Source organism: Doryrhamphus excisus, linkage group LG7 (assembly GCF_037039965.1).
Source record: "Doryrhamphus excisus strain RoL-2023G ecotype Guam linkage group LG7, RoL_Dexc_Guam_v1.1, whole genome shotgun sequence".
NCBI classification, from domain to species: Eukaryota; Metazoa; Chordata; class Actinopteri; order Syngnathiformes; family Syngnathidae; genus Doryrhamphus; species Doryrhamphus excisus.
Window position 1 is genome coordinate 10,667,052 of NC_136363.1, and position 18,406 is coordinate 10,685,457.

Consider the following 18,406-nt stretch of genomic DNA (forward strand, 5'->3'; position numbering starts at 1 on the left):
CAAATTAGGGCTCCTAAAATCAAACTCGTGCATGGAGAATACGGTGCAAGGAACATTGTCCCATTAAATTGCATAAGCTCCTGTTTACCAATTGAAAGTAATGACTGCAATCATTACTGCAAGGGATCGTTACCATCACATTAGGCTCCTTCTTCTGACCAGAAGATCACGCTGTTTGCTAATCATTCCATGAGTACGTTTGTGCACTCGTGTGTGTGTGTGTGCGTGAGTGTGTATAACCAGTCCTTCCTGTCAGGTCACTCACTGTCAGCAAACATTACCACACATATACAAACAGAACAGCAACACACAAAAGAAACAATATGTATGAATGAAAAGTTTATTTAGTAAAATGTAATAAATAAAAATACCTGTGCATGCACACACACACACACTCACAGAAACAATAGTGTTGGTGATGACACACCCTCACGCAGTATTTGTCAGGCGTAAAGGCAGGGCAGCTACTGCGCGCTCCGTTCAAACACTGAATCATTCTTCTCTTTGTGCAGCGACTTCATTTGTTCCCATTCAAAATGAATTGGGAGAATATTAAATATCAAACCATCACCGAGTGATGCTTGGTGTGATACAAACACACACTCGCCGGCCACAACATTAGGTACACCTGCACCAGTCTCGTGACAAAATCTGTATCAACATTCACAAAGGTTTGATAGAGCTGTTCCATCCAGTTAGTGCAGGTGTACCTAATGATGTGGCCAATCAAGTTGAAGCTGAGGTCCACGGCAAAATATGAACACCGCCAGTCCCAGCCCAAAATCATATCCAGAAACTGGATCGTTCCAGAGTCCCCCTCTCCAGTAGGTGGTGCTGTTCCGGCGGCCTCTGCTGGCTTCCCTGCCCCCGGTCGGGCCTTTGCGGCCTTTCCCTGCGAGGCTGCCTCTGTGCGGGCGGGAGGCTCCGGTACTGCGTCGGGGGCTGCTGGGGCCGCTGCTGCTGCCTCACCGGTTGCGATACCTGCCTCCTGGGCTCGCTGTGATTCCTCGGGGCTTCCGTGTAGCGATTGGGAGGTGCTTCCGAGTGGTGCCTCTGTTTGGTAACGCGAGACGCCGCCAATACTTCCAGCGGCCTCACCGCTTTGATCTGCGGGAAATGCTGCCTTGATTTGAATTGAATTTTAAAAGGCTGATGCGGCGGGGCTAGGAGTGATCATCTCACCGCTCTGGCCTCTCTGGGACGCTTCCTTTGCAAGTAGCAACAACAAGGCAGGCCCAGGAAGGACACGCACACGGACAAGCAGCGGGCGGAAAATATCAGCTGGACCACACATGTCACGATGAGAGGCACCCAAAGGATCAGAGTGGTGCTCTATAGGGGCGGGGGGAGGGGGGTTGGATAGACTTTAAAAAGGAGCTAGTCAAAGATCCTCTTCATGGTCAGAGCACTGTTTTTAAAAAGGGCCTGCTGCAAAAATACTAGCCAAAGATCCTCCATATGACAGGAGTGCTCTGCTGTTTTTAAGGATCGACTGCAAAAATACTAGCCAAAGATCCTCCATATGACAGGAGTGCTCTGCTGTTTTTAAGGATCTACTGCAAAAACCGTGGACAAAGATCCTTTGTGAGAGGAGTGCTCTGCTATTTTAAATATCGACTGCAAAAAAACACTCTTCAAAAGATCCTACACATGACAAGTGAGCACTGCTGTTTTTAAGGATCGACTGCAAAAAACATTAACCAAAGATCCTCCATATGACAGGAGGATTGCTCTGCTGTTTTTAAGGATATACTGCAAAAAACACTAGCCAAAGATCCTCCATATGACAGGAGTGCTCTGCTGTTTTTAAGGATCTACTGCAAAAAACACTAGCCAAAGATCCTCCATATGACAAGAGTGCTCTGCTGTTTTTAAGGATCTACTGCAAAAAACACTAGCCAAAGATCCTCCATATGACAGGAGTGCTCTGCTGTTTTTAAGGATCTACTGCAAAAACCGTGGACAAAGATCCTTTATGTGTGCTCTGCTATTTTAAATATCGACTGCAAAAAACGCTCTTCAAAAGATCCTACACATGACAAGATTCTGGAAAATGCACGGTCCTTGTTCTGCTAGATCTCTCCTCGGCATTTGACACTGTCGATCATCAGATTTTGCAAACAAGACTACATGACTTAGTCGGACTGTCAGGCTCTGCCCTAGCATGGTTCTCTTCTTATTTATCAGACAGGAGTTTTAGTGTCTCAGTTAACCAGATCCGATCTGACTCTGCTGATCTGTTGTTTGGAGTACCTCAGGGCTCTGTTTTGGGTCCGATTTTGTTTTTGTTATATGTTCTCCCTCTAGGAAAGATTATCCAGGATTTTGATGATGTCTCCTACCATCTGTTTGCTGACGACATTCAGCTGTACTGTTCTTTTAAGGCTTCGGAGATACAAAAATTGAACTCTTTAATGAATTGTTTAGTGCAAATAAAACAATGGCTCGGCGCTAATTCCTTTCAACTTAATTCAGATAAAACTGAGGTGCTGGTGATTGCCCCTGATGAAGTTATTCCAGGGATCAAACAGTATTTGAGTGTTCACAGCCTGTCTTGTAAGTCAAGCCTCAGAAATCTTGGAGTAATTTTTGACAAGGAAATGTCATTACAGCACCACTCAAGCAGCTCACTCGGAATTGTTTCTTTCAGCTAAGAAAAATCTCGAAACTTCGAACAATGGTATCTAAAGGTGAGCTCGAGATGATAATCCATGCCTTTGTGTCTTCTCGTTTAGACTACTGTAATAGTTTGTTTTCTTGTCTAAACAAAAAAGAGTTGTCTCGTCTGCAACAGGTTCAAAATTCTGCTGCGCGGTTATTGGCTCGATGCAACAGAAGGGCTCACATCAGGCCGATTCTGAAAGCTCTCCATTGGCTTCCTGTCTCATTCCGTGTGAATTTTAAAATCCTGGTGCTCACTTTTAGAGCCTTGCACGCCAGGCCCCTGTCTACATACGAGACTTGTTGCGTCCCTATACCCCCTCTCGGAGGCTGAGATCATTAGATCAAAATTTACTCATGGTCCCTCGTAGTTGTTTTAGGACCCGAGGAGACCTATCTTTTCAGGTTGTTGCGCCGAGGCTCTGGAATGACCTTCCACCCTCCCTACGTTCGCTTGACTCTGTCGATGCATTTAAGAGTAACCTTAAAACTCACTTGTTTTTGCAGGCATACCCAGCTCAGTAGATTTAGGGTATTATGACCATCATATATTTATGTCTATTTTATTGTATACTGTTTTTATGTACTGTTTTATGTCTATTTTTATTGTACATTGTTTTATTGTATTTTTATGTGTATTTTAACTCTGTGTTTTGCCTTTTGTGAAGCACTTTGTGACTTCTGTCTGAGAAAAGTGCTATATAAATAAAACTTACTTACAAGTGAGCACTGCTGTTTTTAGGAATCAACTGCATAAAAGCCGATTGGGAGATGGACTGTTTTTAAGAATCTACCATTAAAAAAATCATTTGACGGGAGCTTCCTGTTGTTTTTAAGTATCTCCTGCAAATACACATGAAAGTGGAGTGCTGCTGTTTTTAGGAATCAACTGCATAAAAGCCGATTGGAAGATGGACTCTTTTTAAGAATCTACCGTTAAAAAAAATCCTTTGACAGGAGCTTCCTGTTGTTTTTAAGTATCTACTGCAAAAACACATGAAAGTGGAGTGCTGCTGTTTTTAGGAATCAACTCCATAAATGTTTTTAAGTGGAAAATCCACAGGAGCTAAAACGCTAGGGGAGCGCTGCTATTTTTAAGGATATCCTGCAATCACACATCAAATCTCCTACTAATGACAGGTGATCTCTGCTGTTTTTAAAAATCTACCTTAATAATTGCTAGATGGAAGATTCCTGCCGTTTTTAGGAATGTAACACTAGTCCACATGACAGGAGTGAGCTGCTGTTAAGAACGCTAGTCAAAGAACCTCTATACAACAGGAGCGCTGTGCCCATGTTTCCGTTGAAAGGCAATAACATTAGCGCCCAAAGGTTGTCAACACCACAGTGCCAGAGGTCGTAACTCACATAGATACGCGTGGGGTCGAATGGACACTCGTTGGTGATGCTGGAGTAACCGATGGCGTCGGGGAAGCGGCAGTGCGTCAGGAGGCTCCGCCCACCGTGGATGATGGCCCTAACCACCGAAACGAAGAGGCCGATGGCGGATGCGGCCGCCATGAGGGAGGAGGCCAAGCTCACGCTGAAGAGGGACCACGTCTGCCACACACACACACACACACACACACACAGGCCATTACATTAGGTACACCTGAACAGTTGTTTTAAATGTAAAAGCATTGAAACGCACAGTTATTCATCAGGAGATCAAAGCTACGAGACAAAGCCAAGACCTTTTCACAAAAAAAGTCATTTCAAGCTGGTGCAGGCTAACAAAAGGGAAACAGGGAGACCAGTTTCACATATTGGCTTCAATTTAGCACCTGGCCAGTCTGGTCGGAGCAGCCTGACTGCTGTTAGTGAAGACCAGAAGTGCTCCGCCACTCACTCGTTTTTCTTTTGTATTAAATAAAACCTGATTTGGTAAGGTCTGTCAGTTTGCAAGGGCTGCAAGGCGGAGTGGTTAGCGCGCAGACCTCACAGCTAGGAGACTCCAGTTTAATCCCACCCTCGGCCATCTCTGTGTGTGGTACAAGGTACGACCGCACGCAGGGAAAGACTGCGTAAAAATGCCACATAGGACATAAAAATGTCCGTCCATCTCCGTGTGGAGTTTGCATGTTCTCCCCGTGCATGCGTGGGTTTTCTCCGGGTACTCCGGTTTCCTCCCACATTCCAAAAACATGCTAGGTTAATTGGCCACTCCAAATTGTCCATAGGTATGAACGTGAGTGTGAATGGTTGTTTGTCTATATGTGCCTTGTGATTGGCTGGCCACCAGTCCAGGGTGTACCCCGCCTCTCGCTCCAGCACCCCCGCGACCCTCGTGAGGATAAGCGCCATAATGTTCCTTTAAAAATGTAAAGTTAGCAATGTGACATGTGTGTCTAACTCCTTAGTGTTACGTTGTTGTTGATATACGATATATTCTCTGTCGCACAAACACAACTCATTAGCATTAAAGCTACACACACATACACAAAACGGCATGCTCCATGCGAGTACATATACAAAAACGTACATGATAAAGTATTTCTGATAGAATTCCAAATATATGTGGAGCCTTCTTCAGGGTGTTATGTGAGGATATATATATATTTATATATGTATCTATAAACGCCTTATTGGCTTTTCATTTGGGCACAATGAACGTACCCGCCTCTCGCACCAAGACAGCTGGGATAGGCTCCAGCACCCCCTGCGACCCTCGTAAGGATAAGTGGTTGAAAATGAATGAATGTCAGTTTACAAGTGCTAAATTTACATGTCAAATTTAAACAGGCAATCTGAATCTGATCCGGATTAAACTTTTACTATTACCTGACGTGTTCAAAGGCTTTTTAAAAGCTTATTCTCATTAGAAAGCATAGATATGTTGCTGTTTTTGCTACTTCCATGACATAAACAACTGTGGAGTGTCCTGGGTAAAAAGTGTAGACATGAAATTGCACACAAAAATGAGCAAAAGCATGCATTTGAAAACACAACCATGCTAGTGGAGGTCCTTAAAGGATGTTGCCGAGCTATGCACAAGCACCGGAGAGCATGACAATATTACACAGTGCAGAAAGTGTCAATAAAACACTGACATCACTAGAAAAAAGATGAACTTTCTGTCCTGTTTATATTCTTTTAGAGCTTCCTGTACAATAAAAGAAGTGCTACTAACCAGGCCTCTCCTCCTCTTGTTTTTGGACAGGACGATTGCCAGAATGCCCATCACGATTCCCTGTGGGAAAGAAAAAGACAACAGTAAGGTCTCGTAAAAGTGTGTTTTATTAACGCCTTGCTCAAAGTGAAGCAAAACCAGAGGGAACCTTTATGTCGTGACCACAATCGTATATGAAACATGTGCTGTGACCCAGTTGACAGTTGCTGATTTACTGCAATGGGATTGAAGACTTGAGTGATAGTTGACGCATCACAGTATATCATAGCAGTCCCCCAGGTACCAAAGAGCGTGTCTAATAATAATAATAATAACAATAACAATAACAATAACAATAACAATAATAATAATAATAATAATAATAATAATTATTATTATTATTATTATTATTATATATTTATTATTATTATTATTATTATATTATATAATAATAATAATAATAAAATAATAAAAAGTATTATTATTATTATAAGTAATAGTAATAACATATTGTTATTATTATTGTTATTAATATTATTATTATCACCATTATTATTATTATTAAGATTCAGGATTGAAATGAAAGCAGGGGGATAAAGGAAGCCCAAACTTTAAATCAGTGGTGTACACACAAGACAGAATTAATTCTCATACTTTTCATAACTGCATTCAAGACTGGCATGATGACCAGTCATCGTGCAACAAATATTTTACAATAAAAATAATATTTGCAAAAATTAATTTTTGCAAAAATAATAAATTTTTAATGACCTCTCATGGCCCACCTGCAGTACCACCACAGCCCACCAGGGGGCCGCAGCCCACACTTTGGGAATCACTGACCTAAAGTCAATAAACTGCCGCCCAGCTGCTGAAAGTTATGCTACTGTTGTTTACAGTGAACCCATCTGTGTCATGAGCTGTGTTTTCCTTTCCACTTTCTCATGCACTCCAGATCATTAAACTCACAGAGCTGCATTCTCAAAAGCCTCCGCCGTGGCCTGCATAGCATGGCATGGCATTGAAACAGGAGTTGAGAACACTTCAAAAGAGATTATTCCATCTTTTGGGGGAAAAAAAAACATGCCCACTCACCACCAGCCCGGTTGCGAGCGCCACCACGTTGGAGATGGCGTAGTCCCTGGCCCTGGCCTGCTTGTGGAGGTTGATGTGCCTGAGCACCACGCCGTGCACCAGCGCTCCCAACATGAAGTTGACGTGACCCACCAGCACCATGCTGAGACCCATCTTCATCAGGGCCTTGGGATCCTCCAGGCTGGCGCAACACACTCCTGGAGGGGGAGGAGTTGCAATGATTTTTAGGCAGGTTACATCACAGACATCATCGTCCGGGTCCAACGTCCCGCTGTCGTATCGATTGGAGACACGGGAGCCAGGTCAAACACCCAGCAGATGTAGCTGCCATGAATCATTAATAAACCCATGGACAGCTTGTACTGACAAAATGGCTCCGAAATGGGCATTTTATAAAGAATATAAATAAACAGCACTGTAGTCTGATACCATCACCAATTGAATACACCTTCAAGGAGAAATGGTGTCTTCTATGACTAATTTCTACTTCTGTTGTCACAATATTTGTGCAATTTTCACAAACAATTCAAATGTAAAGACTTTAAAAGGCACCAACATGACTTACAAACGTGCCAAATGTCTCTACTAAAGTCTCATATCGGTGGAGGTACTTTTAAACCATGTTTACACCCATGCTAATCACCTCCTGCCACACCCAAACAAACTTGTCCAAACATTTCTGACACGCTTAAATAATACAAAATAAATTATAAATATTGGATTACCTGTTCTGGCCATTTCTATTAAGTAACCATTCGTTTACATTAACCCACCCGAGCGTAAAGTGTTAATAGGAAGATCTCGTTTTCTCTCCATGTCCAACTAAAACAAGTCCCACACGCCAGTCCGGCAGCACAGCATGTCGACGGCACGGTTTTCAAAATAAAATGTCCTATATTTACAGACAGTGCTTTTTAAACGTGAGTGAAGCTTACTGTGAGTGCTAGTATGCTCGTTGACATTTCTTTCTTAAAATACAAATGTGATGCAATCAAATGAAAAGCTTTCAAATGCTGTATTAACTCGAAAATACAAAAATAACAAGGAGTGGTGAACTATTGTGTAGAATTTACCCCGTGGAGCTGTTTAAGCGAGTCCGTTTGATAACTGTTACATCATCAACATAGTTTAGGGTCAGTCAAGACTATAACTTGGGTTTTATCCACCAGATGATTTAAAACCCATACTGTGCCACTGACGTCTGTGTAGGTGAGCTGCGTTCTGTGCTTTTATTTTTTAAAGCCCTTACTGTCATGTCGTCATCGTCTGTGGTTAATTGAAGTAGCAAGGCAAGCGGCACAGGTGCACTAGTTGACGCCGCACCTGCTTTTAGTGGTTATGAAAAGGTAGTGACGATGAGTATCGGTTTGCAAATGTCAACGAACTGATGAAAGACGAATACATTTTTTGTTAAAATAACAATTGTGTGCACAAAGTCATGACCATATGACTTCCGCTGAGAGAACAACGCTCAATGCTAATCTAATTATGTATTAATATATTTACATCGCTAGAGCTAATGTTATATCAACATTGTGTATTATCCTATAAAGAAATCCAATTGAAAATAATTAGATTATAGTGTATAAACACCTTAGGAGAACATAACAAAAAACAAAACAAAGATACAACAATGTAAAAGGAATGTTTGTATAACATAGGAGCAGTATTTGGTGCCATCTGGTGGACACACGTGGTATTACTGGAAAAGGGACAAAACTTAAAAGCGTTGTGTTTTTGTAATTCTTGGCGTTCTTAATTAATATAAGCATCCATGCTTGCAGCCGTTGTGCATGTTTACAGTACCTATCTCTTATCTTTAGATAAGTTCATATTAGATTAGAATGGGTACCCCGGAACCCATTATATTGTTGCATAATACATTATTACACTGTATTTGTATATGTTTGTATGAATATGAATTATTTGTAAGTGTTTTCATTGGTTTTGTTTGTAAGTGTTCCGTCCACATGTTATCTTTACATCAGAACCGGAAGTCCGAACAATCCAGACGTTCTTGACGGCATCGCTGTCGGGTGAGGGGGGGTCATAAATTGAGACTCCTTGGCTTGCACTGTACAATATTTGCATACTGTATTGCTGCATAGCCCAAAGACAATATGACCCAGCGGTGGGTGCTCCTTACCCGAGTGTAAAGAGAGGCACAAAAGGACCAGGGTCACGGACACTCTGTTGACACTTTTTCGCACCCTCCGTCTTCATCCAGCCGGCTGCAGCTGTCTTTCCCAGCCGTCCAGGGGGAGGTAAGAGACGGTTTCTGCCATGGGACCATCCCGGTTGCTAGTTAGCGGTTAGCTAGCCTAGTTAGCTCGTCGCTAACTCGCCAATAAAAATATCAATTCTCAGCCATTACATCGATATACATTATTTATGCGTATATTTATATATGCTTGTTAACCATACTGACGTGATACTTTCTTTTTAACACCCAATGTGCAAGTTTTCGATAAGTTAGCCAAGATGAGACAGTCTACGTAGCGGCAATCTTAACGAGTTCGTTTCCGTTGTCTTTCAAAATATAACTACTGGTGACTTTATGAGTTAAACACCCGACCCTCCGTTGGCTTTTATTTTGAAACAAAGCGAAACGACTTCCGTGTTTTATTTTGTTCACAATGTCTACCTTAAAAGTACCCCGAGCAGGCTCTAGGGAACCAGTCGGAGTTAGCGGGGTTAGCTTAGCCCAATTAGCCTTCCGGCAAGTCATCATCAGCTGTCGGTCTGCCAGCATGTTATCAGCTGCTTAACCACCGCAAAGACACCGTGGCTGTCTCCGTCAGAGGTTCAAGCCGAGCAGCCGAGTCGTCCAGCCGCTGAGCCATGCGACAGTGGTGTGTCCCCGTTGCGACCCGAAGCACAGAGCCACTCCCGGGGCGCCTCTCCTTGTCGCCCCCTCCGTCAGGTAAGCAAGCGGGCTGGGATTTGCTGGGTGCATGCCTGCGGGAAGATGAAGTCAATTGTACTCATGATAACAAACCCAAGGACTGTCTCTATCTATAATTATCTACAAACATGCAGAATTTAATGATTTATTGTGCATAAGTGATTAAACATTAACTTTTGGTTAAGTTTTTACTGCTACGTAATAGGTTTGTCTTATTGTTTTCAGCCTTCAAGATGCTGTCAAAGGAAGTGTTTGAATGGATTCTTTCATGTTTCTTTTTTCAGTCTCAATCTAATAATAATAATCCTTTTAACCTAGAACTGCACTGCAGCATTCTGACAGATATTTCTACTATTTTGGTTACCTTTGTTATGTTTTTGAGATGTGCAAAACATTTAAAAAAACTTTCAAGAGGATGCATTGCAAAGTGCAACCACACTAACAAGCAAACAACATTAACAATGAACAATTTCACCATGCTTTGTATAAATCAAAATTGTGCATTACATTGGGCAGGTGTACAGGTGAGTCTCAAACTGTGGGACAAGTCCCACAAGGAGTACCTAGACTCCACCTATTTTTTTCAATTAAAAGAAATATATATTTGATTAGTATTAGTATGTAGTAAATCTAGTGATAAAGTCACCAAGTTGGCAACATCCGTCCTGCTACATCTTCTTCTTCTTCCCTGCGAGACCAGATGCGTGTGAGGTGTGTTAAGAAGCAGGCTTATGGCGCCATCTGCTGTACGGAGTTGGAACAACAAGCTGCGTTCACAAACGGTTCCATTATCATGTGTTAATGAGCGAGGTGGAACAGTTGGTGCCAAATGTATTTATGGCGGTCCACATTTAATGGTGGTAGGCTACCACAACTAAATGAATAAATAAAAAAAAAGACAATCAAATGAGGCTTATTAAGGATTATTATTAGGAATAAGTAAGCGTTATTTAGTTTGTGTAATAAAATGACAACCAACTCAGAGAAGGATCTTTTAAAATGGCTTCTGTTGTGCATAAAATTAACCTTCCTGGCGTTGCAGGAGTTGCTGTTGGGTAAGGAAAACACTTGATATGCTGCAAACCAATTCCCTACAAGTACAAGTCACATATTCTAATGTAAACGCTGATGGCAAGTGGTGGTAGAAATGAGGTGGTACTCGGGGTAAGGATATAAATAATAAAAAATAAATGTGTGCAGATGCCAGGATGGAGTGCTGCGAGGTGGAGCCGCGCTACACCATCGAGCAGATTGATCTCCTGCAGCGTCTGCGCCTTTCAGGCATGACCAAACCTCAGATCCTCCATGCTTTGGAGTCTCTGGAGAGGCTGGACCCGGACCACCACACACCTCACTGTGACTCCCACCCTGCTCCATCCACCAACAGCAACAGCAACACCACCACACCCGCCGCGGCCGCCCCGGCTCCCACCTCATCCTCTTCGTCGTCCACCTCATCACTGTCCCTGGCGTCGGCCACCACGCAGACCTCCGGGTTAGACGGCGCCGCCCTGTCCCCCAGCAACAGCTTCGAGGCCTCTCCTCCTCCCCTCTACCCCCCCGCGGTGGCCGTGCAGCGCTCATTCAGCTACGACATGGTCGGAGAGGAGGAATGGGACCTGGAGGAGAAGGTGGAGGAATACATGAGGTGAGGAAGGTCAGGGAGGAATTAGCAGTGAGCGAGGATGAGTGGGAGGGAATAAAAGAACACATGAAGACTATTATAACATCAGGTAATGGCAGCTGAGCTCCCCAGAGCTGCAGCCAGTACCTCCACAAGTGTAGTTAATTCAGGTCAGGTGTTCTGGGATAGCTGGGGGAAAAAAAAGACTTTGACTGAATAAGTTTAGTATTGCGGTGTAAAAGTTCCTCTCTTAACTTTCACACAGGAGGGATAGCAACCTGGTAAAAGAGGAGATCAAAACCTTCCTCAACAACCGCAGGATCTCACAGGCAATTGTGGGACAGGTTACAGGTAAGACAAGACACTACCTAATTGGGTTTAACAGGTTAACGCGTGTGGGCGGCATGGCGGCCTAGTGGTTAGTACACAGACCTCACAGCTAGGAGACCAGGGTTCAATTCCACCCTCGGCCATCTCTGTGTGGAGTTTGCATGTTCTCTTCGTGCATGCGTGGGTTTTCTCCAGGTACTCCGGTTTCCTCCCACATTCCAAAAACATGCTAGGTTAATTGGCCACTCCAAATTGTCCATAGGTATGAATGTGAGTGTGAATGGTTGTTTGTCTATATGTGCCCTGTGATTGGCTGGCGACCAGTCCAGGGTGTACCCCGCCTCTCGCCCAAAGATAGCTGGGATAGGCTCCAGCACCCGCCGCGGCCCTCTTGAGGATAAGCGGTCGAAAATGATCAGGCTCTTCTGTGCTTGTTATTAATAGTTCCTGTACAGCAGGGGTGGGCAAACTACAGCCCGAGGGCCACATCCGGCCCGCCCGTTCTTTCCAATGTATTTAATTGAAACTTAACATCCAACCTGACATCATGGTTTGAGCCAACCTTTTGATGTTTTAGGTAGCTTTTTTAAAAAAAAATATTTTATTTATTATTTGATGCTCCTGAAAAAAGGGACACAAGCGACCAGTCCAGGGTGTACCCCGCCCCTCACCCAAAGACAGCTGGGATAGGCTCCAGCAACCCCCGCGACCCTTGTGAGGAAAAAGCGGTAGAAAATGAATGAATTCATTAATTAACGTGCATGTCTGTGGGGTGTGGCTTGCAGCTTTGAAGCAGGAAGTGTATGGGTCAGTACCTAACCAATGCAGGCAAGATGACATTGTTTGCCTGGTCTCCTCAGGCATCAGCCAGAGTTACATCTCCCAGTGGCTGCTGCAGCAAGGCCTGGAGATGAGCGACTCCAAACGTAGAGCTTTCTATCGCTGGTACCTGCTGGAGAGAAATAACCCAGGTAATAACCCATAAAAAAGGCTCATTATTCAGTCTGAACTGTGCTTTGAAGCTTGCGATCCTTTTTCTACATCCTACTGCATGTGGAAGATGATGCACACACAACCATAAGTTGGGCACGTTGCTTTTTTTTCTCCCTCCATCTTTTGCTTTACCCCCTCACAAGCTTTGCTGTGATAGCGGAGGTACTCTGGTGCTGGTTTTCCCTCCAACAAACGGGCTGATACTAACAATAACAACTCTGCAGTGGTTGCGATCCAACGCGGCCACGGCACTTTTGCTTCTGATGAAAGCTGCCGTTCACTTGGCCGACGCGGCACAAAGAAGCAGTGAATTCTCATTGGCTCATGCACACTCGCCAACAATCGCGTATCAATCTCTTAATTTGTCTGCGATCTCAACTCTGCCGCCCGCCTGACCCCTTGGTTTTGTCCCGACTGAAGGGCCCAGGTGGAGCGAAAGCCAGCACAGCGTGAGTCCCACGCCCAGGGCCAGGGGAGGGGACAGAGACGGGCTGGTAGCGGGGGCGAGCGGCAGCCTCCCCAACCCGAACACCAACCTCAACCCCAACTCCAACCCCTTGTGGAGCAGACAGAGAGAGCTGCTGATGCATTTGCTGCCGTGGTACACCGCTGCAGCCCAGCCAGGTAACCCTGGACCCCCTCACACCCTGGAGCTGGATCACAGCATGAGACGCCTGCGTGTTGATCGTTCTGACTTCTGAAGACAAAATTTCGTCATCAGCTGATCATGTCTGTCTTTCCTTCAGGCGCTACTTTATCGATGCGATCCTTGGTGAAGGAGGAACCGGACTGGCGGACCGGCATCATGGTCGGTGACAGGGCAGCCATCGTCGGTGCGCCGTTGAGGCTGCGTCGAGGAAGCAGGTTCACCTGGAGGAAGGAGTGTCAGTCCATCATGGAGAGGTGAGTGACTCTTTTATTTCTATATGATTACTTCGATACGTCTTTTAGTAGCATACATTCGGGACCAGCTGCTTTTGCCTCTTTGTGCTCACTTTTATTAAGCAGTTTTTTTTTTTTTTATTACCTCTGCTTCTCTGGAACACACTCGACTTCTCTCTCGGCTGCCCAGAAGCTTGCTGACAAAGTAGCATCAGTCCCACCCACTGTGTGCAATTGATTTGTCCATTAGAAGTGTGCAGTAAGCACCGGGGGCACTCACAATAATAAGACCACACGGGGCACTCGGACTCCCTGCTCACCAGCAGCAGCAGCATCTGTGCCACCACATTACATAACATCACTGCAGTGCCGATCCCAAGGACGGACGTCTGTGGCCTAAATGTGATTTCTTGCAGTTTCTTCCTGGAGAACCAGTATCCCGACGAGGCAAAGCGGGAGGAGATCGCCAACGCCTGCAACTCGGTCATCCAGAAACCAGGTGCCAAGAGACATTGAAACCTCTCTAGGAGGTGTATTATTGTCCACACGCTTTCTTGGTTTTGATCCGTGTGAGATCCAGTCAACATACAGTATGAGAATTCATTCATTCATTCATTTTCTACCGCTTTTCCTCACGAGGGTCGCGGGGGTGCTGGAGCCTATCCCAGCTGTCTTTGGGCGAGAGGCAGGGTACACCCTGGACTGGTGGCCAGCCAATCACAGAGCACATATAGACAAACAATCATTCACACTCACATTCATACCTATGGACAATTTGGAGTGGCCAATTAACCTAGCATGTTTTTGGAATGTGGGAGGAAACCGGAGTACCCGGAGAAAACCCACGCATGCACGGGGAGAACATGCAAACTCCACACAGAGATGGCCAAGGGTGGAATTGAACCCTGGTCTCATAGCTGTGAGGTCTGCGCGCTAACCACTCGACCGCCGTGCCGCCCCCAGTATGAGAATATTTGGAGAAATAAAAACTAACAGTTAGCATCGGCTCCTCTATCCTGATTTTCTAACTCTTAGTGGCAAACAGAATTCCATGCAATGCCGTGACTATTCCAAAGCAAAGTCATCCGGCTCCACCAAAATACCACAGTTGACCCTCAACTGAATCTATCCCTATTTTCTAATTCACAGTCATGGCTTGTCCAGAGCAGCGATTTTCAACCACTGTGCCGCGGCACACTAGTGTACCTTGAGAAACCGTCAGGTGTGCCGTGAGGAATTATCCAATATCACTTTTTATAATTAACATTCATTAATCATCATTTGCAAATATTATGTCAATAGCCATTATGTCAATAGTATACGTACATGGGCCCAAATATTCCAATTGCATTTGGTTTATTTGCTCAAACGGAAAGAATTGAACAGGGATGGAATATTCCTTTAACCAATCCGATTTAGGTATCTTGTACCCGCTCAAACGGAAAGTCAGGGTGCCTTCTTTTTCATGGTGTTTTCTGTTGTTTATTGGCGGTTGGCAAGCAGCTTTCGTATGCATTACCTCCATCTGTGAAACAGAATCTAAACCCTTCTATACTTTATTCACAAGTGCAGTTTTATTAAAAAAGAAAATATATATCTATATAAAATATGTCCTGAGTTTAATTTATAAAATATTAGCAAGATTGAATTTGATCTTTTCCTGTTTAAATTGATCCCGGGTGCGTTCTTTCAGCGCATGCTCAGATATGACGTAACACGCAGATCCAGACGTTCTTCACTTTTAAAAATGGAGGCCAGCAATCGGCACTGGACTAAGCAAAGTTTGTTTTTGATTCAAACTAAATTTCCAGACTGGACAGATGAAAAACTGGCAATACGGAATTATTCCAACAAGTGAAAGAATAATTTGGGGAAGCCGGTATCACGTGATGTTGATATTTACGTTTTACTGGGCATGCCCCATGGACTATTCTGGTTGATTTTCACGGCGCATGTAGACAAGAGATTGGAATATTCCTTTCCATGGATACCATTGTTTCCCGAAAGGTCATTCGGAAAGAGAAAAACTCATGTAAAAACATGGCTACTGTGGAGTGTCTGTGGTGTAAAGACTGGCAGAGCAATGTAATATTGGTCCGTGTGGCAACACCTACCTTGTTCCTCCCATAGACTTATTGATGCACGTGTGAGGTCGTGGTGACATTTTGTAACATTTTTGGTTAGTGGTGTGCCACAAGATTTTTCCAATGTAAAAAAACGTGCCGTGGCTCAAAAAAGGTTGAAAATCACTGGTCTAGAGCAGGGGTGGCCAAACTTTTTGACTCGCGGGCCGCATTGATATGACAAAATTTACGGGGGGGGCAGACTATATATTTTACACGTAACAGTCCACCTGGTATTATTGTATCTGTAAAATTGTCATGCAATCTGCTATTATTATTTATTATTTTATATTTATATTTAAATATTTAAAAAATAATAAAATATTATAATAATTACAATAAAATTAAAATAATAATTATTATATTATTATTATGTAAAATATGCAAATATAACAATAATATTATATATCATTAATATAATAATTAGCATTAATATAATAATTATAACAATCATAATAGTTCTAATAATAATTATAATAATCTAATAATAATCTAATAATAATAATAATTATTATTATTATTATTATTATGTGCTTGTGTCCCTTTTTTCAGGAGCACTTTGTAAACAACAGACCATGTCAAAAAACGAAATTGATAAAACCATCAAAAGGTTGGCTCAGGCCATGATGCCAGGTTGTATGTTGAGTTTAAATGAAATACTTTGGAAAGATTGGGCGGGCCGTATTCAAACACTTGGCGGGCCGGATGTGGCCCCCGGGCCGTAGTTTGCCCACCCCTGGTCTAGAGCAATACTGGAAATGTCCACAGATCAAATCTACCCTGAATTGATATTACCCAGCACTGCTATGGTTAATCCAAGCCAACGTCTTTGTGTTCTCTTCCTCCACCCGCCAGGTTGCAAGCTGTCCGAGTTCGAACGCGTGACGGCCTTGAAGGTATACAACTGGTTCGCGAACCGTCGCAAGGAGATGAAGAGAAGAGCGAACATCGGTGAGAAGCCTATGAGACGAGACTGTGGGAATATTTACATGCCCCTGTTTTTATGTACATATGTACAGAAGCCGCCATTTTGGAAAGCCACGGCATTGAGGTTCCGAGTCCGAGCTGCCACTCGAACGGCGAAGAAGCCGAGATGCAAGAGTTTGCCGATCAGGTCAATCACCGCTTCTCAGAGCAGGTAAAGCACACAAGGAGGACACTGAAGTGTCGTTTATTTAAGGACACCTTTGCCGCTAGGAAGACACCTCCGCCCAACAAGACCCCTCCGTGAGGGCCACGCCTGACGCCCTCCCTAGCCCCGCCCCACAGGCGCTGGAACAGAAAGAGGAGGAACCAAAAAGGGAGACTGTGGATGAAGAGTGACCAAAACTGGTGATCTCATTTGAATTTTAAACAACATATAAAAAAAGGGTCTGCTTCCTCCTCGGGGGGCCTGAAGACACCCTTAAATAAATGAAAAGGGTGCTAAAAGCTGACGGTAAAGAGGCTGCCATATTTATTGAAAGTTATCACGCTTATGTTAACAGCAATATACAGTACATATATGAATATATACTTGAACATACGTATATCGATATGTAGTGCATTCCAAGGTGGTATTAAGAAGCCTAAATTCCATAGATATACCCAAAGGATACCTCACCCATTTGAAACTTTTGTATTCTTTGCTTCATGCTTTCTGTTGGCACAGAGTGGTCATGTGACGTAAGCCTGCAGGTCAGGTGACGCGATCAGAAACCTGGTTTGCGTGTTTGTGTGTGAGTGTGCGTGTCGTTTTTGTGGTGCTGGCCTCCGACCTCACAGAGTCGACTGATCGAGTCTCTATCAATGTTCGCAAAGCCCTGAGGGACGCCTGGAATCTCAGGGAATCCAACAATGATGGCTCAAGATGGTGAAGAAGTGTGTGTGTGTGTGTGTGTGTGTGTGTGTGTGTGAGTGAGTGAGTGAGTGCTTCATCTTATCTGCTCTCAGTCCAAACAGGATGTTCTATTTATACTTTTTTTTTTATTAGTGGAACAAAGCGAGGACTATCCATCATGTCTTTGTTCGACTCAATGCTGCTCTCTACTTTTTTTTCCCCCTCATCTAACCTCATTTTCTCAAGCTGAAGTCAGCCTGTGAAGCTTCTCTTTAAAAGAAACGTAAATGTGATTGAAAATCATGACGCGTCCTCTTTCCGCCTTATTGGAATAAGCTAAAAGCTTCAGCTCCGCATACAGCACTTCAAAGTGAATCTCACTCTAATAATAATAATAATAAATAATAATACGCTTGTGTACATAACTCAGAAGATAAACAGCATTTATGGGTGCTTGTCTTCAAACTAACATTAGCAAAAAAAATAAAAGTCAATATATATATATATATATATATATATATATATATATACTGTAGAATTGTCCAAGGACCTCCGTGGAGTGTCTTCCCAAAGTGTTCATGAAATGAACAAAGACGCTTGTAGTATACTTTAATTGATGCCAAAGCTATGGATGACCACGCTCAGTCCAACACTAGCCAACACTCTTAAAGAGGAATCGCTCTGTACTAGCCATTCTTGTCACCCTTCATGATACACTGTCCTGTAGCATTTATGTCAGTGGGGGGGGTGCAAAAAGGCCATTATTGTTATTATTATTATCGTTATTGTTATGCTCCTTGATATCTGCTTTTATCTTACAATGAGCAACAATAAAAATATTGTTAACAATGGCCGTGCTGCGTCT

The 18,406-nt window shown here is 43.5% G+C and overlaps 2 protein-coding genes across 7 annotated transcripts; one reads left to right on the forward strand and one right to left on the reverse strand.

Annotated features, from left to right (window-relative positions):
- Positions 1 to 330: 330 nt before the first annotated feature.
- LOC131102047 (transmembrane protein 54) lies at positions 331 to 9,365 on the reverse strand. 3 transcript variants are annotated; one of them, XM_058047526.2, is made up of 6 exons: positions 9,012 to 9,365; positions 6,866 to 7,062; positions 5,792 to 5,851; positions 4,030 to 4,221; positions 1,183 to 1,332; positions 331 to 1,107 (listed from the first exon to the last, which is right to left on the reverse strand). In XM_058047526.2, the coding sequence occupies exons 2-6, from the start codon at positions 7,022 to 7,024 to the stop codon at positions 784 to 786; spliced, it is 885 nt and encodes a 294-aa protein (XP_057903509.2). In that variant the 5' UTR covers positions 7,025 to 7,062; positions 9,012 to 9,365; the 3' UTR covers positions 331 to 783. The 3 variants fall into 3 exon arrangements, with proteins under 3 accessions (XP_057903509.2, XP_057903507.2, XP_057903508.2); XM_058047524.2 differs by lacking the exon at positions 9,012 to 9,365 and adding an exon at positions 7,639 to 7,744; XM_058047525.2 differs by lacking the exon at positions 9,012 to 9,365 and adding an exon at positions 7,591 to 7,733.
- On the forward strand, positions 8,889 to 17,083 carry LOC131102045 (homeobox-containing protein 1). Of its 4 annotated transcripts, none has more exons than XM_078792078.1 (11): positions 8,889 to 9,129; positions 9,615 to 9,788; positions 10,971 to 11,418; positions 11,660 to 11,745; positions 12,585 to 12,695; positions 13,138 to 13,341; positions 13,464 to 13,620; positions 14,016 to 14,098; positions 16,578 to 16,673; positions 16,742 to 16,860; positions 16,920 to 17,083. In XM_078792078.1, the coding sequence occupies exons 2-11, from the start codon at positions 9,707 to 9,709 to the stop codon at positions 17,043 to 17,045; spliced, it is 1,512 nt and encodes a 503-aa protein (XP_078648204.1). In that variant the 5' UTR covers positions 8,889 to 9,129; positions 9,615 to 9,706; the 3' UTR covers positions 17,046 to 17,083. The 4 variants fall into 4 exon arrangements, with proteins under 4 accessions (XP_078648204.1, XP_057903503.2, XP_057903504.2 ...); XM_058047520.2 differs by having other exon boundaries at positions 9,667 to 9,788; XM_058047521.2 differs by lacking the exon at positions 13,138 to 13,341 and having other exon boundaries at positions 9,667 to 9,788.
- Positions 17,084 to 18,406: the final 1,323 nt, after the last annotated feature.